Raw genomic sequence first — 24,876 nt, forward strand, 5'->3', positions numbered from 1 at the left:
GTTTGTGTCACAGGCCTTTGTAAACACAGGTGGACCTGAAACATGCTGCCGAAGGACGCACACAGGTACACACACCTACAATGCACCTAAAAGCCAGACCTGAAACCAGCAACACAAGTGCTCCAGAAACACGGACCTAAAAAACACACGAACCTAAACCCACATGCACTAAAACACGTAGGGTTTAGTGCATGTGGGTTTAGGTTCATGGGTCAATCTAAAATGTCCCAAGGTGTGAATGTGACAGTGTGTGAGTGTGTGGTTGTGGTCACTCTACCCTGCAACAGACTGGCGTCCTGTCCAGGACGCCCCCTGGCTTTGCCTACAAGTGGCGGGGATAGGCTCCAGCAGCCCTGTGACCCCGAAAGGGGAATAAAACGGGAGAAGATGAATGAAAAAACTAAAACCTGTTCCAGAGACACGCCTAAAACAAGCAGCTGAGATGTTCCAAAAGCATGTTCCTGGTCTTGAAACGGGCTCCTAAAAAACTCCAGACACATTTCTGAAGGACACAATCGATGAAAACTGTGTTTTTAACATCTTCTTGCAGCATTTGTCTGATCATGGAGGACATTTTAAAAGAACATTAAGCTTAAAATTGCATTTCAGAGTATTTCTTTATTTGGTTTAATGCTATAAATCCTTCAATCAATCATTGTTTTCCTGTTTCTCTTTCTTTATTCTAGTATCTTCCACCATTCTTTGGTGTTTAACTCCTACAATTTTACAGCTATTTCAACCGTTCATCTATTCAAATGTTCATTTCTTTCAGCTTTTTCCAGCTGTGACTTCTGGTTCTTCAAATACTTTAACTTTTACAGGATTTCCAGGATTTTTGCCTCCATTGAAAAACATGGGGAATCCTCGGTGCAGAAGCTCGCTTGTTCGATACCCGGCTCTGGCATTTTTCACAAACATATCATTTTTGTTATTGTGCTGATTTCACTTCATTTCTAGCCAATTATTACCCTTAAAGTTTCATTTTCATTCAGAAATATACCATCAACCCCGAATTTTCTTCTGGAAAAGCAGCTCCTTCTAGTTCAGGTTGTTGTGGATCAGGAGCAGATGAGAAATGCAGTTTGAAAAAGCCTGACAGTGACGTAGAAGCTGCAGTGGGCGGGGCCACAAGCAAATGTCTGATGAAGTCCTGCCGCTCTGCAGAAACTATGTCCTATTTACGACAAAGGTTTTTAGATTTTGGCTAAAAACGGCGTCATCAGAATTCAAAGAGCATTTGGAACGCTTTGAAAAATATTACAACTTTAAACTCTATAAATATCAGGACCCTAAAGTCTGCCATTTGGGGTATTCGCCTGTAAATCCATCTTAAATTGGCTCCAGCTTGTTGAATTAGCCCGTATAGCGCCATCTCCTGGTAGACATGTTGAAGGCGGAGCCTGTTTTACGTGTTGAGATAAAAAAGGTTCAGTTTCAGGTCAAAAACAACAAAAGTCTTCTGCTGAAAGCAGAGCTGCTTTATTGGCTGCACTGGTGACATCATGAATTCACTCTTTATTGTTTAAATGCAAACATTTCATTTCAGCAGTTTAGTTTTCTGAAAGGATGTCATAGAATATGATGGATGTGACGTCCCAGAAGGCTTCCGGAGCCAACAGGCCGTCTTTCCACAGCTCAAACCTTCAAACCAGCGGTCTGAACGTCTACAGAGCGACGAGGAGCAGCGGCGGCTCCTGGAACCTCCCGGACGGAGGCGAGTCAGGGGTGGACGTCCTGGGGCAGCTGGAAGTCCTTGAAGGTGTAAAAGGAAATGTCCCCATAGTCCACGACGGCAAAGACGACGGGGACGTCTCCGCTCTGGAAGGCCAGCTGCTTGATGGTCCGCAGGTCTGGCACCGGCCCCTGGAAGCTGAGGAGCAGCGGGAGACCGTCACTTCTGAGCATCACCGGTTTGACCACGTTTAAGGCGGTTTGCAGCGACCGCGGCTGAGAATTTTAGGTTTTAAACTCAAATCCTGTCAACCTTTCTCTGAAATGAAAGACTCATCAATCAGAGATGAGCCGTTTGGCAGTAAGCAAGGGGGCGTGGATTCCTCTTAAAAGGTCAAAGCTGTTCTGGAGCAAGGCGACCCTGAGTCAACAGCGCTCACCTGCACACGCACATGCGCGCATACGGCCTCCCCGGGTTGCTCTTCTTGAAATCGGCCGCCGAGTCCGGCTGGTAGACGTTGAAGCTGATCCTCCACTGGTCAGAACCGTTTAACCTGAGCGGACGGCAGGAGGGAAATCTGTTTCTGCACAACAACGTCCACCCCCGTCAATAAACTGGCAGACATTGGTGTTTACAGTGACTCCCTGGCTGGTTTATTAACTATCTTTCAGACAGATCACAGCATCTAAAATCAGACCTTTTAATGTTACCTGTGGAGTGCCACAGGGGTCTGTTCCAGGGTCTACCCTGCTGTCATAAATCAATTATCTGCAGCAACACGAGGGTCATCCATCCGTCTTTACGCAGACGACACAATTCTTTATACATCAGGCCCAGAGGCAGTAGCAGCACCGTTTCAAGAGAGTTTTAACTCAGTCCAGGAATCTTTGTGCTCTTTGAGGCTCGTATTGAACTCAAACTAAAGTCATGTGGTTGGAAAGAAAAAGCTGTTGTCAGTCTTGGACATTTCTAAACATCACCACCTCAAACTTTTCTTGAACAGGTTCCTGAATACAAATATCTGGGCATCTGACTGGAAACCTGTCCTTCATTCTCACACCACAGAAGAATCAAAAGCCTAACCGTGTCTTTCTTCATCGCATGTGCACATCCATCACTTTGTTTGCTAGAAGACCTTGTTTTAAATGACCATCCTACTGATGCTCGACTGTGATGACATCATTTATAGATCAGCTCCTAAACCAGGGGTCTGCGACCTGCAGCTCTTTGAGCCCTCCATTGAGGCTCTCTGGTTAAAGAAAAATCAAATGTTTTTTGATTTTAAAAAGTAGCTGTTTAGCTAAAAAGTAAGCAAGTAGTGAAGTAAACTAACCCAAGCTCATAAACCACCAGTTAAAGGACGGTATGCATCCAGAAACGCAGCCATAAATCTCCATCCACCAATCCTGTGTTCATCAAAGTCGTACCAAAACACTGAAAGATTTTTGTGCTCAATATATTTGAGGCCAGTTAGCAAAATATGAATTTATACTCCCAGCATTATAAGATTTCAATTGTGCCTCATGGTTGGAAAAATACAGTAAAGGTCATTTGATGAGCTCCTTTTTATTTTTAGTTCATTACACTTTACATTTCTGGCTGAGATGCACCACAATAGAAGGATAAATGGATGTTTTTTTATTATTACTGCTGACATCACACTAGACTATGGAAGCATTTTTGTAGCATAATTAAAAATATAAGTCTGTACCAAAACGCTTTTTCTTTTTCTTCTTCAAAACCGCTCATTTCTGTCACTTAATTAAAAGGATTAAGAAAATGATTTTGAAATGAGATATTTCTAATTACTAAAGAACTTTTTGAAAATGAAACGTCAAACAGCATTTTCTTTATCATTAAGTGAAATCACATTATGGAGAATTCTCTTTCCGTCAATAAGCAGCAAACGACTGGAATGATGCACAGACTGAATCCTGGATGTTGGAACTAAAATGTCAGTTTTCCAGGATTCCTTTTGACTGAATAGTTTTCTTGATGTAAATTCTTGATGTGCTTTAATCTACCTTTGTATTTCTCTACTTTCCAGCTCGTTATTGTAATAACAATCTTAAATAAAGGTTTAAGGGGTTAATAAAGCTGAAAACTGAAAACCGTGACATTTTTGGAGCAGGGCGCCACAGCGACACGGTGAGGGGCGGAGTCAGTGAACATCTTTTATCTGCTGAATAACTTATCAATTTCTTAGAATGAATAATCAGGTGTTTGTGATTAGAGTCGGTGACAGAAACATACCTGGACGCGCCCTCCAGCAGGTGAGACGGTTGGAGGACTCGGAGTTTCTCCAGCAGCTCCGCTGCAGTGAGACGCCGGTCAACTTGGAAACATGTCACATGACCTCCCACAGCAGACCAGACTCACCTGTGGTGATGGGATGCGTTGGGTCATGTAAGGGCGTGACCTCGCCGCTCCACAGGTGAGCTGGTTGGCCCGGATGCCCCGCCCCTCGCCTCTCCAGGAGCTCCTGATACTCCGCCCAGTTTCTGCACCGCTGAACCTGAAAGAAAGTCGTACAGCGGCGTGAGCAGGTGGGCGTGGTCCTCTGCGCGTGTCGGTCAGGAGTCTGCGGCGCCGTGAAGTTGGCGTTCTCTGCAGAGAATAGCGTGACGCTCTCAAGCGTCTAACAGGAAGCATAAAGGTTCAGAGGTCAAAGAAAGGGCGTTGTGGGACTCGGACCAAAGCAGAAGGTCCAGGTGATGAGAACGCCATGCTTTCAGCAGAAAGGGGCGGAGACTAACCTCTCTGCTCCACTGCTGCATCCGCCTGCCTTGGACCTCCTCCCTCCTCTGCTCCTTCTCCGACACCTTAACCCTCCGCAGGTTGACCTTCTGCCTCCAGGAGGCTACGTCACAGACGCCCACGCTCAGGCCCCCAGGCAGCAGGGCGGGGTCTGGAGGGGCCACCAGCCCCTCCCCAGAACCCAGGTCCGGGAAAGCGAGGCCGCTGAAGTCCCAGCGTGAGGGGGCGGAGCTGTGAGTCCGTCTTTGACCTGTGCGCTCCTCAGACAGCCACCAAGCCTGGCCCCCGTCTTCGCCTCCACCTGCAGGGCTCCTGGGGTCTTTCTCCTCCGCAGGCGTGGGCTGGCGCCCGGAGCTGCACTGCCCCGCCTCCATCTTCTCCTGCTGTGCGAGGGCGCCGCTGCAGACGGCAGAGAAATGGCGTGAACCCCCTGCTGATCAGAGACTTTCCCCCCCTTCAGGCAGAGGTTCACCTGCAGGTCTGCGGCGGGCTGGAGCTCCGCCTCCTCTTCGGCGCCCGTCCTGCTCTGGCCCGGGACAGGGGGAGGTTCAGCTGTCGAGCGTACGGCGTCGGCTCGGAGCTGCGAGCACATGAACGAAAATGGAAACGAGCGTCCAGAAACGAGGAGGCGAGAAAAGAGACTTTCACCGCCGACCCCAGCAGACCGGAAGAATCCGCAGGCGGAGCCTCACTTCCACCTGCAGCTCCTCCTGAACGTCCAGCCGCAGCTCAGGTGTTCTTACCCGGGATCAAACCTGTGCACCACGTAGCCGAGCCTCTTCAGGTGTCCAAAGACCTGTGGGCAGACGGGACAGCGCTTAGATGGACCTGCAGACCACCGGTGGGTGGAGCAGGGTGGAGCGGGTCACCGAGGAGCACCTGAAACTGCTGCAGGGTCACCGTGTCTGCAGACAGGAACGCCTCGTACCCGTCCTGGATGGAGATGGGCAGGTCCTCGTGGAAGATCTGCACGCTCCCCTGCTCACACACAGAGAGCGGTTCAGGCGCCCGTTCCCTCACCTGTGCACCTGAGCCGGCGGCTTCCACTCACACACTCCATCAGGTACAGAGCCTCTTCTGGGAGGAGGTACTGCTTTCCGTCCGCGGAGAAGCCCGCCGTCTGCCAGAACTTTCCCTGCAAAGACGAGACAGGAGCGGCTGGCAGAGCGCGGGAGGAAGGCCGCACAAGGGCTTCGGAGCGAGAGCACTCACGGCAGGAGACTGCAGCTCCACCAGCCGCCGGCACGGCAACCACACGCCTTTCACCAGGTTTCCTCTGCAGACAGACAAGAGGAGGGACGCTGAACCAAAGCCAGCACCACAGTTCCTGATGCTAAAACTCTCCCAGTTTCAAGGATAAATGTGGAAAACCGACATTGGAGGCGAATCTTCGCCACAGATTTTCTGCTGGGGAGGCGCTGGAGCTCTGACCATCGGTGCCGCTGAGGCAGAACAGGCCTGATCTCCAGTTTGGTTTTATTTATTTTTGTTTTTAGCTTCCAGTAGAACTTTGGTGGTTAAAGTTTATCTCCATTCTCTGTAAAACACCCGCAGCTGCAACTTTATTTCTACATGTAAGAACCCATAACTGACAAAGTTGGGGGTTAAAGGTTAAAGCTAAAGATTCAGACGCCAACTTCAACCTCTGACCCTTAAGGAGTGACGGCAAAAAGAAAATAAAGTTCACTAAAACTGATGCTTTCTAAAAATAACAATCAACAAGCTGGACGCAGCTTTATTATCAGCATCCCGGTAACATTAGAGAGCGGATGGCTGAATATTCTGCATTATTATTAAAAGTATGTAGTTGTAGATTTAGATAAGTTAATTCTTCTCTATGAGTTCTGGTAAATCGCCTGTCCGTCCTGGGGGAGGATCCCTCCTTCATGTGGGCACCCCTGAGGTTTCTTCGTTTTTTCTGGAATCCGTTTTTTTGGGAGTTTTTCCTCACCGCGAAGGGGGGTCTAAGGGCAGGGATGCCAGTATAGCTTAGTCAGTTTGTTAGTTCATTTTAGTATTTTCCTATTGAACTCTTTGCATTCGTGATCCTTTTGAGTTCATGTTTTACTTCGAAGCCCATCGAGACGACTGTTGTAGTTATTTTGGGCTATACAAATAAAATTGAATTGAATTGAATTATTATTATGGTCCCAATGATTCCATGTTAGGGATGAAGACTCCATATTTTTGTCTGTTAAATGCAGCTTTTATTTTGAAGTTATAGGCTCTTCTTCTGTTTCCTCTCTGGATCTTCTCTGCGTAAAGAAACTTTCCAGGTATGTTTGCTTTCATGTTAGTTTTGCTGGTTTCAACTCAGAGCAGCCGCTTTCAGAAAGTATGACATGTGACCGAGTTTTCCAAAGTGAAGCTTCCTTTGGGCCGTGTTTTTTTTCTGTGTGGCCCAGTCACTGTCTCACGGGCCGGTACCGGGGGGGCTGCAGTGGGAACAGACGCCTTCGATGCGTTTGAAGGTGGCGTGCACTCACAGGCGCTCCACCCTCTCCTCTGAGACCAGGCTCCAGTGTTCGTCCAGACTCTGCTGCAGCCGCTGCCTCTGCTCCTCAGACTCGTCCGGGAAGAAGTCCTTCTGTCCTCGGACCGGGATCTTCCGACTGCGGGATCGGGCCGCAAACAGCTCCGAGGGACTGGAAAGGGCGAGAGACGAGTCCAAGATTCAAGTTCAGCTAGAAATCTTCGGTCCGACCTCTTGAAACGTTTTGAATTCTGGGTTAAAACCACGACTGAAACAGATTCAGCCTCTAGTGCTGCATGTCGTGTCAAAAGGTCAGAACTAAACCCACGCCACGGCGAGGCCTCATTTCAGCGCCGCGGGCCTCGCCGCCTGAGGACGGGAGGGTTTCATCCTCTGTGGAGGTTTTTAACAAACACCTTAAGACTCATCTTTTTAGTGAAGCTATAGTTTTTACTCGTCCACATGTTATAAGTCTTATTAACAATTTATTTGATTTATTTTGATTGTACTGCTGGGACGTGTATGCGTTCATTTATGTATTATTGTTATTAGTTGTAGTATTATTTTTAATATGTTTACTATTTTAACATCTATTTTTTTATATATTTGATTAGACTGAAGACAAAGAACAAGAAACATTTATATTTTATTCTACAATAGAATAGAATGTAACTTAATTGTACATAAATTGGTGATTTTTATCTTTAAAACAAACTTGAAAACTCAGAAAGAACTCCTGTCAATTTCACAGTTATGAATAACGTAAAACGTAGTTAAAACTAGTTTATAAATTTGAAACAATAATAATTTAAAGAAACAGTGTAAACCAGCTGAAATAAGGCAAATGCCTAAAACTCTTGATGAAAGGATTGGTTTTTATCTAAGTGTTAATCTTTTCACAAACAGTCATAGATTAAACCAAAGTTATTTTAGTGTGGAGAAGCGCAGCAATTAAAGGAAAATAAACATATATAAAAACAAAAACGGAGACGCTTGCTTTGACTTCTGCTAACCTGAGAACTTCGTTGTAGAAATCCTCGCGCGCGGCCATCTTTCTGTCCGCCATCCTGCTTCCGGCCGCAGCCGCACTCCTCCCCAGGGTCTTAGTGCCTCGTGTTTGATAAACATCCAGTACCTAAAGATAACCAGCAGAGGGCGACAAAACTAAAAAAAAGACAATTAAAAAAACACATGAATTCTTTATTTTCTACGACGGAGTATTAGGGCCACAAAAAAAAAAAAAAGTTAAATTATGAGATTTTAAGTCGTAAATTTAGGAGATTAAAAACTCGTAAATTTACGACTTTTTATCTCATAAATTTACGAGAAAAAAGTCGTAGATTAAGGAAAAAACACCGAAGTTGTCCGTTTATCGGAACGTAACTTGAAGATTAAGTATGTGGAGCCTTTTGTGAAGCTTCATTTCCGTATTATTATAGGTTTAAAACAAAGAGATTCTGAACCTTTTGGCGACTCAAAATCAGATTATTGTCAATGTAGCCGTCTTTCCGGGGTTCAGTGTCAGTAAAGCGGAGTTTCATATGTAAAATAAGGAGCTCAGAGACACGTTTGGGTGCAGATGATCGCTGCAGCTTTTATTCTCCTTTTCATTCACATATTCTGAAGTTCATCTGTCTGATTACATCATGAAGCTGTCATCCGAACACCAATGCGGAAGTAAACAGTGTTACATACGCCTCCTCCTGCAGATGAAATGTCCTGTTTCAGCATAAAACAATAAAGAGGAATGAAAATTGTCTTCTATATTAGCTTTAGAACATTGAAAATGCCAAAAAAAGTGCTCCTCCTTTTGTGTGACGGAAGCGTCACACAGACATAGAGATCTTGTCTTTGGTGGAGGAAGAAAGGATTCAAGCGGACAACTGCGGGGACACCCGATGGCTTCATCGGGCTGCAGAGATCCTGCAAACCAACCATCAATAAATAAAACTTTAATGAATCGTAAATCAAACAAATAAGCTTCCAGACATTTGGAACGTTATCAATAAACATTCAGCTCACCTGTTCAACAAAGTTTAGTCGGTCTGCTTTGCTGCTGCACGCGTTCACCTGCTGCTATGCATATTCACTTCCACTGTAATCTCCTAAAATTACGAGTTTTTTTCTCATAAATTTACGACTTTTTATCGCCTAAATTTACGAGATAAAAACTCGTAAATTTACGACTTTTTATCTCCTAAATTTACGAGATAAAAACTCGTAAATTTACTTCTTTCTTTTTTTTGGTGGCTTTTTTTTTTTTTTTTTGGTGGCACTAATACTCCGTCGTAATTTTCCCCTATAAGCCAATACCTTGTTTTAAAAACGTTGGATAATTTGATTATATTTTACTTAATTGAAAATACCTACTATAATTTCTAATACATTTATTTAATAAGCAATTGACGATATTGTATTGATAAGTACTGTAGAGGTGACTGTGCAAAAAGAGATAATTAGTTTATTTACGGTTTAAAAAAAGTTGCTGATACTGCATTTATAATAGATACTGTCATTTTAAAAGGTCCCATCGGAAGGCAGCAGACCTGATTCCATCCCAGATGTCCTAACGGCCTCTTTACTGACAAAGACCAGAGCTCTCAAAGTAAATTCAAGTTTCAATAGCAACACCTGCATGGTAGTAAAGTTCTGACATCTGCACACTCATACAGCCTTCTCTCCAACACAGATTTTACATTTAAAGACTTCACTGGTGCTATTTGGGCTACAGTCAGTGGCTGTAATGCACAAACATTTGGTCAACATGGCAGGTTAATATTAATCTAGACAATGAGGACCTTTACTGCAACCTTCTACAAATAACATTTTTTCAGAATCTCCTGATTTTCTAAAGGGATGTGTGGAAAAACCTGTTGTTTACCAGCTGGCCGCATCACTTTAGATAGATTACATTACTTCTTGCTGACTCAACAGTCTTCCTTTGTATTATTAATAAATGCTTCTTGATTGTGTTTCTTTTCCTGCTGTCACTCGTATTCTGTACTTTACGTTTTTGTGTTGCTGGAGTTTGTTGCTGTTGCGTCTGGCGCTCTCTCTCTCTCTCGAAACCCCGCCGCCGCGCGCGCGCGCCCCCGCTCGGCGAAAACATTATCCCGACCACGCGCGTGCTCGGCGCGAGTCATAGGCGCGAGAAGGTATGTATTGACAAATCACGTGAAGGTTGGAGAGAAAAAAGACATAAACTGAGACAAACAGCTGCTCCCAGGAAGGATCCGCACTGAGACTCTCGGGCTCAGAGCCGTTTCATTTTGAGACCGAGACTAATTCGTTGGTTCCCGCCACCGTAAGAATTTGATCCCGTCCCGGTCCCGTGATTAATGGCAGTTTAAACGTTTAAACATTCAGAAAAAAAACATCCAGGTCGCCTAAAATAGACCTCTTTTCCGTAGACGTCAACAGGCACGGACGGGGTTCGAACCCGCGATCTTCGGTTTACGAGACCGACGCCTTACCACTTGGCCACCGCGCCTGCCATGAAAACGAGCAGAAATTTCCATAATTGTAGCGGATACAGATGATAACTGGCTGGATGTCAGTTCATATGTGTCATGATCATTTTGTTTGTACGAACTATTTTTTAAACTAGTAGATAAACAAAGTTAAAACTTAATAGATTCGTTTGTCAAACATCTTAGTTAAAATCTCCAACTTTTTAACGCCTAGTTTGATTTATGTTTGTTATTATTATCTTTATTTGGCAACGTAAGGAAATATATTTTTGTGTATTTTTTAAAGATTCGACACGATGACGCAGCGGAAACCCGGAAGTGATGAATCCCGGCCGCTTGTCTTACTGATTCTCACCGGAACATAAACTGCAACCATTTAAAAAAAATGTGATGACAGTCGCACGAGCGTACGGGCACGCGCGAGATTCTGAAGGCTTTATTTGGTCCTTATGCTTTTAACGCTTCTTTGGGTGTAAGTACTTTCGTTGTTACGGAAAGAAAGCCACAGCTGATGCTAGCTAGCAAACATGCTAGCTTGCTATTGGAAATAATGTTTGGTTCTGGAAAATCAGATCTTTGTGACGGAGTCCTTGAGAGCATTTATCGTTGACTGTTGTTTAAATAAAAACAATTATTTACGGTTAACTGCGTAACATTGAACAAGTTTAAAAATCGGAACATGGCGTGCCGTGGGGGCAAAACACTTATCCTTTTTTTTTCAAAATAACTTTATTTATAAAATCAAAAATGGAAGCACGGACAGAAACGAACTTCTTGTTAATTTGACAACAAGCATCAATGATTAAAAATAATACCCACCTAATGCTACTTTAAATCAAGTGTGTTACTCTGGGTGGGCCTGTTTGTTTCTTTGAGTTAGGAGACCCACAGTAATTTAAGATGCAGAGATTGAAAATATCCAACTCCTTATATGAGCATAAACTTAATAAACTCATTAGGAAGGAGTGTTGGTGATCATTTTTACGGAATGACCAGGACAGAGTTATGTATTTTATTAAAGTCCCATCTGTTCATATCTTTATCTACCAGTGGTCTATTATAATTATGCCTCTTTCACTAGCACATAGTTTCTGCAGAGTGGCAGGAGTTCATGAGAAATACACCTCTGAGTTGTGGACGGAACTGTTGGTGTGGAGCAATCCTGCCCCCACCTTCTCTTCATATTGAGAGCTCTCTGTTTACATGCTCTGCCTCTATATAGCCCCCTCACACCCCCAACCCAACTTTAGCGGTGCAACAAACTAATCCAGATTCCAGCTCAGACGAGGAAAACAAAGACGTTCATGGATCTATTGGTCTGCAGGCGGATGATCAGAATGGAGCAAAGCAGGAAGCTTGTGGCCCCACCCTGCTTTTATTTTATACCAAAAAACCTTTTTTAAACTGCACTTTCTTGTCTGCTCCTGATTCACAACTTTTTGAATAAAGAAATGCTCAGAAATGCATATTTAATTGTAAATTTCTAAATATATGTCCTTCATCATCAGAAAAATGCCACAAAAAACATTTTCTTTGGAGTAGGTCTCTGAAGAGTCTCATTTTGTTTCCACTCACATTTTTCAACAGGAGACAAGTGACTTAAACATACTTAAATTTGCAAACACAGGCTATTTACTTTAAGTGTTCTAGAAAACAATCAATGCTAGATCAAAGTTTTATGTTGACCGGCCTGAATGTGGAGCCTGAGCCATAGATGCTGATTGAATATCCATCATGTTATCACCTGAGTTTATAGATGTGAGGTTGAACAGTGCAGGACAACACACTGATCCTTTTCTGTATTCCAGGAACTCAGACCAGAGAATGAGGTCATTAAGTTTTTGGATCACAGTTTTGAAAACCAACAGGTCTGTTTTCTGTCTTTCCTGCAGGCCGTAGGGGAGGGGGGGGGGGGTCTGTGCCCCCCGCTCTGCCTCACCATGCCGCTGGTGGTGGATGCCGTGTGGGCGCTGTGGAGCATTGGGGCTGGGGTCTACGACTACTTCCACACCAGCGCCATGGAGGAGAGGATACACACTCTGGAGAACGTCCTCTCCATCCATCAGTTTGTGATCGCAGGCCTGTCGGCGGGCCTCATCCTGCTCATGACCTACATCCTCTGGAGAAAACACTGAAGGTGCACAGCCTGGTGTCAGTCCGAACTAGGGACGGCTCACCCTGCAGGATCTGAGGAGCCGACAGTTCCTGAGACCAGAGGCTTTGTTAACACTGACAGGAAATCGCCTGGTCCAAGTGCTGGACCCTCTGAAGGCCATCAACCCCGAACCACAGCAGCTTCTCAGAGCAGCCATGCACTTTAGAGCGGTTGCTCTGAAACATCTGTCTGGTGTGTTATCACATGAAGCGATGATAGGAAAACATTTACAAACGCATCTCTGATTGATGGCTTTTTTTTACGTAATAATGCATATTTCTACCATATTGATAAACCGGTTCTCACAACCTTATAAGAAAAGGTTAATTATGTTAGATGGTTTTTATTTTCATCCAAAACTCTGACACAAAAAACCCTGTAACTCCCAAATCCTTCATATTTGGGCTCCAAATGACGTCTGTAGAAACCAAAATGAATTCCTTCAGTGGTGTGTTGTGGTCCGGTGACGTTCATGTCGTCTGCAGACGACATTTGTTCATTGCACATCTAAGTGAAGTGCTGAAACGGCACAAACAAAGCTGCTTCGTAGCTGTGCAGCTGTTATCTGGGCCTCATCTCAGAGTTCAGGTTTGCCATGTTGTATGAGATGCTGAGATAAGGTGATGGCAACACGTTAATCCTAATAGTGTGGCTGCTTCTGTGTGGGTTATCCAACCTGAACTAACAAGCAGAAAACGCTTGAAGCACTAAAAGCAGGTCATGTTGTGACTCATTCATCTACTCGTGTTCACATATTTATTGTTCGGTTTTGAAAAGGCCCGTGTTGTTTAATGTGTCCTGATGTCTGTGTGACGTGTTCAACCCTCCAGAATCTGGAGAAACTGTCGTTTCTTTGTTTGCTGACGATCATGTCTGAAGTGTGGCTTCTATTAAAGGGAAAATGACTAAACACAATTCACTGAACATTGTTTTAAATGTGCAAATTTGCATTCAACATGCACAAGTTTAGGATTGTAACTACAGAAGAGATTATCAGAAAAGTATTTATGTAAAACATGTCAACACTAATCTGAAAAGAGTGGCTTTGAAATGCAGGGATGGTTTTAATCGCTCATCTTTGTGCATCAATGCAAATGAATTAGTTCTCACTTCAGTTTTATTATATTTCAAGTTCATCTGCAAAAACAATTGCGGAATCAGCTGTTAGTGCTGGAAACTAGCAGTTAATCAACAGGAAGTCCAAAAAAGTTATTTTTTATGCAAAAAAAATTAAGTAATAAGTGCTTTAAATAATTTATTATTTAAAATAAAATCAAGCTGCAGGAAACCGGGTTTTATTTTTCAAATCCAATTCTTCTGAAGGGAAAACCATGCATTTTCTGTTTTAAACAAAACATTGTTAATTCCTTTTTTTTTTTTTTAATTTTGCTAAACAAATAAACATGGCAGAATATGGCTTAACATTCAATACAATTAGCAATGTCTGTCTGTCTGTATCAAAGTAGCTTCCGCTGCAGTGGGCAGTAAAACCCAGCCACCCCTCCTTCCCCTGCTGTTTCTAATTTATACTTAAGCCAATCATCGTTGAGATCTCACAGATGGTGCGTGGTGATTGGTCAAAGCTTTTCGAAGGCGGAATCTTTCAATAACAGCCATCGTGCCAGCCGCTGTGTGCATTTATGAAGCTAAAGCTAAAGAAGCGGAACTTGGACATCTACGTCCTTCAAAATAAAATATGCATCAGTAAAATTAAGAACGTTTAAACGTCCTTATGTAATGTATTCAGCTTTGTTCAGAACGTAACGTCATTTACTAATATTCTAGATAGCATCCAAGTCGTACACAATTTAAATTCACAGATTATTTTAAAATCCACCAGTTGATTACCTTTATTGTGAAACTTGAACTAGATTTTGCCTGCTAGGTTTGTGTTGTCAGTCGCGACTCTTACCTTCGCTTGCGCTGGGTAAGAAAAATGTCGATTTGAATGAATAATTTCCCCACTTACTGCTTGTCGTTTAACGATAAATACTTTGACGCGTGGTCGCCGCATTTAAGTGAGATTTTATTTCGACCACGCTAGCTTGCGGCTAAGGAAGTTAGCCGTCAGCTAAAGCTAGCTCGACGCGTCCGCTTGCCGGAGGCTCTTCTCTGGTTTCGCGCATTTCGAGTTTGTTCACAGAATCCTCAACTGTGAAACCGGCTCAACTAAACTCACCCGTCGGGCTGCAGCTTCAGCCCGGGCGGCCATCGGAGGCGCTAACGGCCCGGTTCCGGCTGTGAGATGGGGGAGTGAGCCGAGCGAGGCAGCCGGGTTTTCCAGCAACAAGCTGCTGCCCTTTTGTTTTGACAAAGGAAGGGCTGCTCGATTTCTGTCGTTTGCTTCACTTTCGCCCTGCTTTGGGGGTTGCGGGTCCGCTTCCCGCTGTGCCGCGCGCAGATGGCTCCACACAAGCAGCAGAGCTCGGCGGGGGGCCACCCGGGGGGGCTCGCCGCTGGAGGAAAAGCCAACGGGTTCTGCCAGCAGTCCTCCGCCGTGACGGCTGCTGCCAGGAAGCCCAGCATGCAGCTGCTTCAAGCCGACCACGAGCTGTTCCTGCAGGCCTTCGAGAGTGAGTCCGCCGCAGTCAGAGCCGGAAGCAGCAGATGTGGACACTTTAAAGCCGCTCTGCTGCGGAGACCTGTCACACACACGCAGGCACGCACGCGGATCATGACTGTCCCGCGTGTCCACGTGGGACTGCAACACAACTTTACATCATGTCTAACGTTCTTAAACAAACACCCACAGCTCCAGAATGAGAGCATTATCTGATGATTATTGAGCACTAACTGTCTTCCAGCTTTGCTTTAGTGATCATGTTTGTTTTTCAGAGCCAACGCAGATCTATAGGTTCCTCCGCACCAGGAACCTGATTGCTGTGAGTTTCCCTTTTGCTCTCAGTGATTTTGACCCTAAATGTTTTCATGGGACGGTAACACGCCTCCTTGCTTCACATTTCAGCCCATATTCTTGCACAGGACGCTCACATACATGTCCCACAGGAACTCCCGGAGCAGCACCTGCAGGTAGGGGCCCACCTGCTGACGCTTTGGTCTTCCACACAGACCTTTGACTTTCTGTCAGCTGTGCTGCAATTTTTTTTCTTCAGCCCAGAGTGTGAATGAAGAAGCAGACGACATGGCGGCGGCTGTAGGTGGAGGCCAGCTCGACTGGTTACAGCTGAGATCGCAGAAGCGTTTTTCAGTTGAGCTGCTTTGCATACAGGCGCCGCACAAAAGTGTAGAAATGCTGCTGATGCACGTGGGATGCATGAATGCTCTGCCTGGGGGGGGGGCTTAGCTGCAGGTTAGGCTGCATTCTGTTTTGAAGAAGGCCGGCCAACTGTCTTACGTGTCTGAACAGAAACGCAGAAGTGGATTTCTCAGCAACACGGGGCTTTGAGTTTCAGCAAAATGTGAGAAAATTCTGAATTGTAGGTTTGTTATTGAGACACTTATGAGACTTGAGGGGATTTTTTTCATCTCTGCTTTGAACGCCATGACTTCTGATACTCGTCTTAGTTTCATTTGGTGCTGCAGCCGTGCACGCCTCAGTCACATGGCTGTTTGGGGGAGGAAGGAGATCCTAAGACAAAAAAAAAAAGGATTTGATGTTTCAGATCAAAGCCAGTATTCACTCAGAGACATCAGCTAAGTCTGTGTTCTCCTCAGAGAGCCGAGGCTCCTGCTGCTTTTGCTTTAGGCTGCAAGTAAATCTCCTTCAGTCACAGGAAGTGATGCTTCTCTGAAGCTTTCTGGAGTCCTGCTGCTGCTTCCAGGGACTGTAGCTTGTTCGGTTCTGCATCCCTGTCCCACATTCAGCTGCAGAACTACAACGTGATGCCTTTCATTCTGCCTCATGCACACCTGCAGAAACGCTTATTTAAGAGTCTGGACCGCCAGAATCCTCTGTTAAGGAAGCAGCACCAGCAGCTGCAGCCCAGCAGGCGCCACCGCAGATGTTCACCTCCCCATTAGTCGGTGAAAGACCTGCTCCTGATTCTGCCGGTGTTCTGAGCAGCTGTCACGTTCAAGAGAAACACGATTCCTGCTGAACTTTTAGGAATAAATGTGCTGCTTTCATCTCTGCAGGAAGAGTTCCAGAGTCGACAATCTGCTTTTCAGCGTGGAAAAGATGAGAGGAGAGCAGGAGCTTCAGAGGTGAGGGTTACATGTCTGTGTGCTGAGGTTTCTAGCAGAGCCGTTTGGGTGTCAGGACCTCCTTGAAGGACGTGTGCTTTCTCTTTTCTTCCAGCCTGACCTCTAACCTGCAGCTCACCTTCACTGGCTTCTTTCACAAAGCTGGTAGGTTTGGAACTGCAGACTTCCTCTCCAGACGCTTTCCGTCTTCTCTGACTTCAGCGTCGTCCCTTTGTTTGTTCAGGAAAACCGTCTCAGGACAGCGAGAACGAGCAGAACTCGGTGTCTCTGGAGGTTCTGCTCGTCAAAGTTTGCCACAAGAAGAGGAAGGTCTGTGTGTGTGCGTGTTTGTGTACTTGTTTGTGTGTGTGTGTGTCTCACAGTTTTCTCCTAGTTTTTTTTTCCAGCTTCCAGATGTGACGTTGCTCTCTTGTCCTGCAGGACGTCACCTGTCCAGTGAAGCAGGTTCCCACAGGGAAAAAGCAGGTTCCCCTCAATCCGGACAGCGGCGCCGCCGTTCAGGTCAAACTGGGTTCCCTCCCCGCCCTGCTGGTTCCCTGCTGTGAGTTCGAGCCCAGCAACTCCCACCTGGTCAAGTCGTACTCCCTGCTCTTCAGAGTGTCCATGCCGGGGTGTCCGACCAACGGAGACAATCACCACGGCCGCGGTGAGCACGGCACAGGATGACCACACAGGACAACCGCAGGACACGGGACGACCGCAGGACACGGGGCGACCGCAGGACACGGGGCGACCGCAGGACACGGGGCGACCGCAGGACACGGGGCGACCGCAGGACACGGGGCGACCGCAGGACACGGGGCGACCGCAGGACACGGGGCGACCGCAGGACACGGGGCGACCGCAGGACACGGGGCGACCGCAGGACACGGGGCGACCGCAGGACACGGGGCGACCGCACGACACGGGGCGACCGCACGACACAGGACGATGACACGACCCTGCGACAAGTCACAGGACGGCCGCACTGATCTTTAACTGTTTACTCCTGCCTCCATGTTTCTGGGAATCAACAGTCGATGTTTAGCTTCATGTGTTAACTCTCTACTGTCAGTTTAAATAAAGTTTTGTATCAGGTGTTGGAGACACAGACAACTGGATCTTCAGCATCCAACACAACCAGATAAAAGTAATCAACCAGTAGCCTAAACTCAGTAAAACAGTGACTGCAGGGAATGGCTGGGTCAGTAGTGACTCACAGCAGAGAAGGTCACCTTTAAAGAGGAAGCTTAGAAGAGATGTCAGACTGAAGTAGACGTGCACGGTGAGCGTGATGCTAGCAGGATGCGCACAATGGAGATGGGTTTAGGTGCAGGAGATAACAAATCAGTAGAAGATGCATCTACCAGGTTTGAAGATATTCAGTGAAACCGAATGTTTTCGAAACAAACAGCAGAAAAATGTCATCTGTAGTTCCAAAGAGTTTTCCCTTCATCTTAGTTTTCATTTTTGAATAAGGAGGGGGGCGTTCCGTGCAAACATTGGTGAATCAAATCTGCCAACAGATGCATCCAGATGCCAGCGTGAGGTTTGTGAGCGGCGTGGGATGGATGTGGATTGTTCAGAACAAGTTTCTTCTCCTGATTTGGTTTTCGTCTCAGATTTAGCTGAATGTCTTCAGGATTTCTTCAAACGCTGTAACATTTCTGTTTTGACTCCCGCTTTGTGACGGGTGCATGACGATGACGGCATGTGTTTCAGACTTCTCAGAGGATGCGGTCGGCAGGAAGAGGAGGAGCTCCTCTCTGAGGGAGGAGGCAGAAACCACCTTTGTGGCTCAGATGACGGTTTTTGATAAGAACAGGTGAGCGGCGGCGGCGGCGCTGACAGAGGAGGAGCCTCTGTGTTCAGAGGAAGTGAGGAGACGCTGTGTCTGTGCAGGCGGCTGCAGCTGCTGGACGGGGAGTACGAGGTCTCCATGCAGGAGATGGAGGAGTGTCCCGTCGGCAGGAAGAGGGCCACATGGGAGACCATCCTGGACGGGAAGGTGGGAACAGATTTACATCCTCAGAGCTGTTGATGCTCCTTCTGTTCAGTTTCCTAAGAAACCCCAAAAAGTATAAAACATTTCAAATGTTTTTTTTCTGGGAAACTAAATAAAAGTACCCAGCTGGGTTAAAAAGAAGTTTTCGTATTACAGAGTCTTTCTGTTTTCAGCGTTTGCCGCCGTTTGAGAGTTTCTCTCAGGGCCCCACGCTGCAGTTCCACCTGCGCTGGACCAGCGACGCCGCGGGTCGCTCCACTGCGCCTGTGGCCAAGCCTCTGGCCACCCGCAACTCCGACACCAACCAAGACAGCCGGCCCAGCACGCTGAGAGCAGCGCACGCGCCCGGTGAGCCTGGCTTTCAGCCCCGCCTCCTGTGGTTACACAGAGCATAGCTCCACCCACTTTTTTAGACCTCCTGCTACCTTCACAGGACTGCAGAAGGAAATGGAAGCAGAACTCCAACTGCAGCCATGTTTGTTCTTGTGATTGTTCATTTTAGTTTAAACAAGTCATGTCAGGTGACGTCAGACGCCTCACCGTGAAGCTGCAGTTATCTCTCTCGCCAACACGTGACATTTTCTGTCAAAAATCCATTTTAGACTCACGTTCATGCGTCGCTACACATGTTTTTATGACCGTATTTGGGCTTAACAAACTATTATAACATACGACATTGAAAGTAAAATCAGGGACTGTTAGCGACGTATGGATGGCGGCCCTTTTTTTTGTTTTAACTTTATTTGTATTAGTTTTTGTTACATGAAAACAAAAAACAAAGGTCAATTCTATGTGTTTCTTGTTTCCATTTGTTGTAAAGTGTTTCAGTGTGATGGTGCCTCCTGCAGTCTCAGTCTGTATCTTATAGTTTCTGTTGAATAGAAGTGGTTCTTCGTTAAAGTCCATTGCTCCTTTGATCGATTTAGTGCTCCAGTTCCTGGTTAATGATTTTTTAGCGGCTAGTGACAGAACTTTAAGTATTTGTCACTTTGGTGGACAGAGTTTCCAGAGATCATGTCCAAAAAAAACAGTTCTGGTTCCAGAGGAATTGGATATCCCACCCAGCATCACACATAAATCCATGAGACTGGTCCACATTCACACCAACAGCTCTGACTTGTTTTTAGGATGGCGTCCCTTTTCAATCCACAGAAGGGCCAACTGTTGGTGGCGCCCGCTGTGCAGCACCCAAAGTGACCCGTCTCATTTGAAAAGTGTTTCCATTGCAGTTTTGGGAAATATGTCAATTACGATCCTCCTCAAAAACCCTCGTCTAAGTGCAAACACGTTTTTTTTTCTTGATAAATGCAAATTGTCGTGTTTCCATGAGGTGAATTTATCGCAGTTGCATCATTTCTTACTGAGTGGAATCGCGGCTAACGGAAAGCAGACGACGGATCACGGATCTGCTTCTGTTGGAAGTTTTTTGGAGTTCCAGCCGCCGGACCGCTCTGCCTTTAAGGTGTCCTTTAGCTCCTTCAGCGCCGTTTTGGACTCGGTCCTGACTGTCCTCCTGTCTGCAGCCGTCAAAGAGTCGCCGAGCGCCGACGTGCACGCCAAGAGGGAGCAGGTCTCCGCTGAGCCCCGGCAGAAGCTGAGGATCTTTTACCAGGTCAGTTTTTGACCCGCCTCGCAGCCGCTCCCCGGCAGAACCCGTCTGACCCGGCCGCCTGTCCCGAGCAGTTCCAGTACAACAACAACACGCGGCAGCAGACCGAGGCCCGAGACGACCTGCACTGCCCCTGGTGCACGCTCAACTGCAGGAAGCTCTACAGCCTGCTCAAACACCTCAAGCTGTCGCACTCGCGCTTCGTCTTCAACTACGTGGTGAGACGCCAGCTTCTTCACGGAATGGTTGCGTTTCTTTCTCTGTGGTTTACGTTCATGCAGCCTTTAGCGTGTTTCCCATCATTCCTCAGGTTTTGTTTCGGCTTCTGCCGTTTCAGGACTTTAGAAATGAAAACTGGAATTTCCTGCTTTACTTTGAGCAAAGCTTGTGTGCTGATGAAAGCTGTCCCTCCCCCTTTAAATTGGTGTGTGTGTGTGACGCTGCAGCCCCACCCTAAAGGAGCCAAGGTGGAGGTCTCCATCAACGAGTGCTACGACGGCTCCTACGCCGGAAACCCCCAGGACGTCCACAACCAGCCGGGCTTCGCCTTCAGCAGGAACGGCCCCGTCAAGAGGACCCCCGTCACCCACGTCCTGGTCTGCAGGTACCACAGAGCCCCTCCCTCCCCGCTCCTCACCCCTCCGGTCAGGACTCACTGCCCCCCTCCCCTCCAGGCCTAAACGGGTGAAGCCGAGCCTGTCTGAGTTCCTGGAGTCGGAGGACGGCGACCGGGAGCAGCACCAGAGGACGTACATCAGCGGACACAACCGGCTGTACTTCCACAGCGACAGCTGCGTGCCGCTGCGGCCGCAGGAGATGGACGAGGACAGCGAGGACGAGCGGGACCCCGACTGGCTCAAGGAGAAGACGATGAAGGTGAGAGGGGGGTTGGCGGGGAGGGGGCCCAGGACGCGCAGCAGCTTTCTGATGAGCCAGGAAGGCCTTGCCTCGGAGGAAGTGGCGCCCAGCTGTTTCTCTGCTTCCTGCGGAGATGAGACGATTGAGAAGAGATTTGCTGTCAATCTTCATCGCCCAGAGAAACTTTCCTGAACCGATCAGACAAAAAGCTTCATTGTTCTGAAGAAGCTCTTGTTCTTCTTTCCTCTCTACTTTTCTTTCTGTTGACTTTACTCTAACACTTCCAGATTGGCGTGACGAACTCCACGCCACAATCACTGAAGTCTGCGTGGACGTTTCTGCTGCTGGTCTGTTGGCGTCGCTTTTACCCCCGAGCTCCACCGCTCACCTCTGATTCAAGAGGGAAAAAAGTGTTAGAGAGTTTACAGAAGGCCTGACGATTTTAAACAGGGGCGGAAATCTGAGAACATTTGGGGGAAAAAGCCGGTTTCGTGGTGAAGCGGTACTGAGAGCGGAGAAACGGCTCACTGCGGTGGGGTTCTGGGGTACTCGAGGAGGTTCTGTTTCCGCCCTCCTTCCATGTTTATTGATCCACCCACCGCCGTTAAAGGATGTTTGATCCAACGAAAAACATCCATTTCTTTAAAAATAAAAGGGACGACCTTCAGAAACAAAGACGCTCATCTAGAGCGACTGCAGTCTGAAAACTCAAACCCAACCAGAAAAAGGGGGAAATGCTGAGGAAGAGGAGGAATTCATTGCAGAATTTAGAATTTCCTCCTTAAAAATGAAAAAAGCAGATGAACCTTCTGCTTCCCTTTATCTCATCTTTAAGTTCTGGATGTTTAGGTTGAACCCGGTTAATGATCGAGCTGCTCCAGACTGCGGTTCTGTTTGTTCCTTTTGCGTTGTTTGGACTTGCTCCGCCTCTGGTTCTGGAAACGAGCCAAACGGCGGATCCGATCTGACTCCTCCTCTCTCCTGCAGCAAATCGAGGAGTTCACGGACGTCAACGAGGGCGAGAAGGAGATCATGAAGCTGTGGAACCTGCACGTCATGAAGCACGGGTGCGTGGAGCTCAAGCGCCGCAGCGCGTCTGCGGGTGAACACGCTGACTCTTCTTCCTGTCCCGCAGCTTCATCGCCGACAACCAGATGAACAAGGCCTGCCTGCTGTTCGCCGAGCAGCACGCCGCCCTGGTGGTGGAGCGCGGCCTCGGCCGCAACTTCCTGCTGCACCTCATCAGCATGCACGACTTCAACCTGATCGGCACGGCCACCATCGACCAGGCCGTGGCCAAGCTCCGCCTCCTGCAGAGCCAGGCCGCCCGGGCACACACGGGCGAGGATGACGAGGAGGAGGAAGAGGAGGACTGGGAGACGGCTGTGGAGTCCCAGCCCGAGCTGGATCCCGATCCCGACCTTCTGGGCTTCAATACCTGCAGCGATGAAGCCATCAACGGATGCTCGGAGCAGGAGGAGGAGGAGGAGGAGGAGGAGGAGGAGGAGGAGGGAGGAAGAGGAGCAGAGACGGAGAGAAAGCAGAAACTCTTTGGTTCGGTTCTGAAGTGAGTCTTGGATCACAGAACCTCAAAACCAGTGAAAGAGAAATCGCTCACTGGCAGGTGTGTTTGAGTCTTTCCGGAATCCCGACGCCTGGAATGTCGGGAACGCGGTGCTGGTCTTCATCATCGTGGTCTTCGTCACCCTGGTCTTCATCCGTGGACTCTGTGCCATCAACGACCTCTGCTATCTTACGGTCACCGAATCCAACTGTAAAAAGGGGGCGGGACTTGTACATATTTCGGGGGGTGGAGGTTTGGGTGGTGCTGCAAACATGGGTGCTCCTCTGCTCGGGCTTCACCCCAGGATGCTGCTGCGTCTGAAGTCTTCCTCGCCGAAGCACAGACGGGTGAGCCTCGGCCAGGCTCCGCCCCTCATCCAGGTGCCTCATCTAGCATCTTCAGATCCACAAACTTTCAGTCTGAGGGATCGGAGTCCCGGTTCTACCGAAACCAAGAGACTTCAGGTTCGGTTGTTTTTCTTTGAGACGTGAAAACTTTGAATATTGGAAAAAAGTTTTGTGGTAGAAAAATCCTTTGGGCAGAAAGTGCCTTTCACCTCCAGAAAACACCAGCAACACTCCAACCGGATCACAGATGGAGCTCGCCACACTTCTCTACCTTCAGGATATTTGCTACTTTTGTCCAACGTTTTTGGTTTGGTGCTGATCTTTGACATCTCCACACCTGAGATCCGTATGTCAGAACTCCAGAGCGTCGCCGGGCTCAGCGGGGCTTCGTAGTGCTCCGCTGAGCCGCAGCTTTGTTCCTCAGACACACTTGAAGGGACCTACTTGGTCCCAGAAGCTCTCTGAAACCTGACTGGAAGGTGGGTCCTTAAACACAACACTGACACGGTAAACTGGACTGAACTGGGTTTAAGGTGCTGGTTGCAGTCTAACCTGGAAGTTGCTTGAATGTGAGTCAGTAGGATGCTGCACTGCTCCACGGTTCTCCTCCTTTGGGTCAGCCTGCAGTGGATCTGAGGAGCAGCAGATCTTCATCATCATCATCATTCAGAAACGACCCTGAAACCAAATGGGAGAGATTTGTAGATGTTCTGAGTCTCGTTGTCTGTTCTCTCCAGTTTAAGATGGAAGAATTTGGAGTTTGGTGCTGCATGTGGGGGGCGGCGACGGGCCGCTCTCACACAACCTCGTCTTCTATTGTTTTGCACGCAAAGGGAGGAGCCATGGCAGGAGGGCGGGGCTTCAGCAGAGATTCAAAACCAGAGGAACTGTGTTGGTCGTCATGTCAGGTTTCCGTTAAAAGCCAATGTCACATTTTCTGGGCATTTTCTTTCCAGTCCAGAACCTCTCGGTGCTTTGTGGGTCCAAGTTTTTTCCATTCATTTCTTAGAAAATATGTAATTTAAAATGTTTGGTGTGATTAAAAGTATTTTTTTCTGATTCCAAATGCTGATTCTTAAACTCTCCCCATAGTTTGTGCCTAAAAAACAAATCGTGATGCGTTTGCTGTACCTCTGACGGTGGGATTTTGGACTGAGGGACTGAAACTTCCATAAAGCTGCCTGGTTTACACAACTCGTCACGTCGGTGTGTTGTTTTTTATGAAGGCAGTTTAACTGCTGGGGCAGCTCTGATTTTCAGTTGCTGTTAAAAAAAAAACAGTTTCAGTGAGGAAAGGGTTCATATTACTTTGGTCTGTGTTTGTCGTCTCTGGAGCTGAAGCTCTGTCCACATTTAACCTTTAAACAAGTTTTTCCCTTTTTTTCCTCATTAAAGTTGATCCAAATTATTTTCAGCTCCGAAATGTATATAAAAAATGCATTAACCCTTGTGTGGTGTTCATATTGTTGTTACTCAGCCAGTGTTCGTGGGTCTGGTGGACCCGTTGCATGTTGTGGTTTTTAATGCCTCACAATCAAACACTTTGATGTTAAAATACTCGACAGATGTTTACCTCATCCAATTACAATCAGTATATTTGGTTAATATTTGCCCTTTACCTTTGTTAGATCACATTCATAACTCATTATTTAAAACGTGATAAAGAAAATCAATTAAAATCAAGTTATGAGTGGAAACAAATTTTGAAGTGAAGCAATGGTTTTCAAAACTACTGACTTTTATTTATTTGAACACAGAAACTGAACCCATTCAGGTGCACAACACAAGCTGAACACATAGAGTAAACCTATTAGTCTAGACAC

The 24,876-nt window shown here is 46.9% G+C and overlaps 2 protein-coding genes, 1 long non-coding RNA gene and 1 other non-coding gene across 8 annotated transcripts; 2 read left to right on the forward strand and 2 right to left on the reverse strand.

The window, feature by feature from the left end:
• Positions 1-1,457: 1,457 nt before the first annotated feature.
• Positions 1,458-10,435, reverse strand: tsen54 (TSEN54 tRNA splicing endonuclease subunit). Of its 5 annotated transcripts, none has more exons than XM_004071105.4 (13): positions 10,376-10,435; positions 7,916-8,037; positions 6,916-7,074; positions 5,642-5,705; positions 5,481-5,564; positions 5,309-5,407; positions 5,173-5,225; positions 4,902-5,009; positions 4,429-4,828; positions 4,052-4,187; positions 3,926-3,986; positions 2,112-2,225; positions 1,458-1,870 (listed from the first exon to the last, which is right to left on the reverse strand). In XM_004071105.4, the coding sequence occupies exons 1-13, from the start codon at positions 10,418-10,420 to the stop codon at positions 1,720-1,722; spliced, it is 1,596 nt and encodes a 531-aa protein (XP_004071153.3). In that variant the 5' UTR covers positions 10,421-10,435; the 3' UTR covers positions 1,458-1,719. The 5 variants fall into 5 exon arrangements, with proteins under 5 accessions (XP_004071153.3, XP_078808074.1, XP_078808071.1 ...); XM_078951948.1 differs by having other exon boundaries at positions 2,112-2,255; XM_078951945.1 differs by having other exon boundaries at positions 4,052-4,310.
• trnat-cgu (transfer RNA threonine (anticodon CGU)) lies at positions 10,321-10,392 on the reverse strand. Its single transcript has one exon. It is a non-coding gene; the product is annotated as a tRNA-Thr (tRNA).
• Positions 10,436-10,678: 243 nt separating the features above from the next.
• On the forward strand, positions 10,679-13,442 carry LOC144994345 (uncharacterized). The gene is made up of 2 exons (XR_013657851.1): positions 10,679-10,844; positions 12,265-13,442. It is a non-coding gene; the product is annotated as an uncharacterized LOC144994345 (long non-coding RNA).
• A 638-nt stretch (positions 13,443-14,080) lies between these two features.
• On the forward strand, positions 14,081-24,247 carry LOC101158611 (polycomb protein suz12-A). The gene is made up of 16 exons (XM_023957260.2): positions 14,081-15,100; positions 15,363-15,409; positions 15,493-15,557; positions 16,623-16,691; positions 16,786-16,835; positions 16,915-17,000; positions 17,112-17,337; positions 18,393-18,495; positions 18,573-18,678; positions 18,849-19,023; positions 20,199-20,287; positions 20,359-20,502; positions 20,731-20,888; positions 20,959-21,160; positions 22,130-22,209; positions 22,278-24,247. The coding sequence occupies exons 1-16, from the start codon at positions 14,929-14,931 to the stop codon at positions 22,711-22,713; spliced, it is 2,208 nt and encodes a 735-aa protein (XP_023813028.1). The 5' UTR covers positions 14,081-14,928; the 3' UTR covers positions 22,714-24,247.
• The last annotated feature ends 629 nt before the right edge of the window (positions 24,248-24,876 follow it).

This window comes from Oryzias latipes, chromosome 8, assembly GCF_053564925.1.
Source record: "Oryzias latipes strain Hd-rR chromosome 8, Olatipes_Hd-rR_3.1".
Classification (NCBI taxonomy): Eukaryota; Metazoa; Chordata; class Actinopteri; order Beloniformes; family Adrianichthyidae; genus Oryzias; species Oryzias latipes.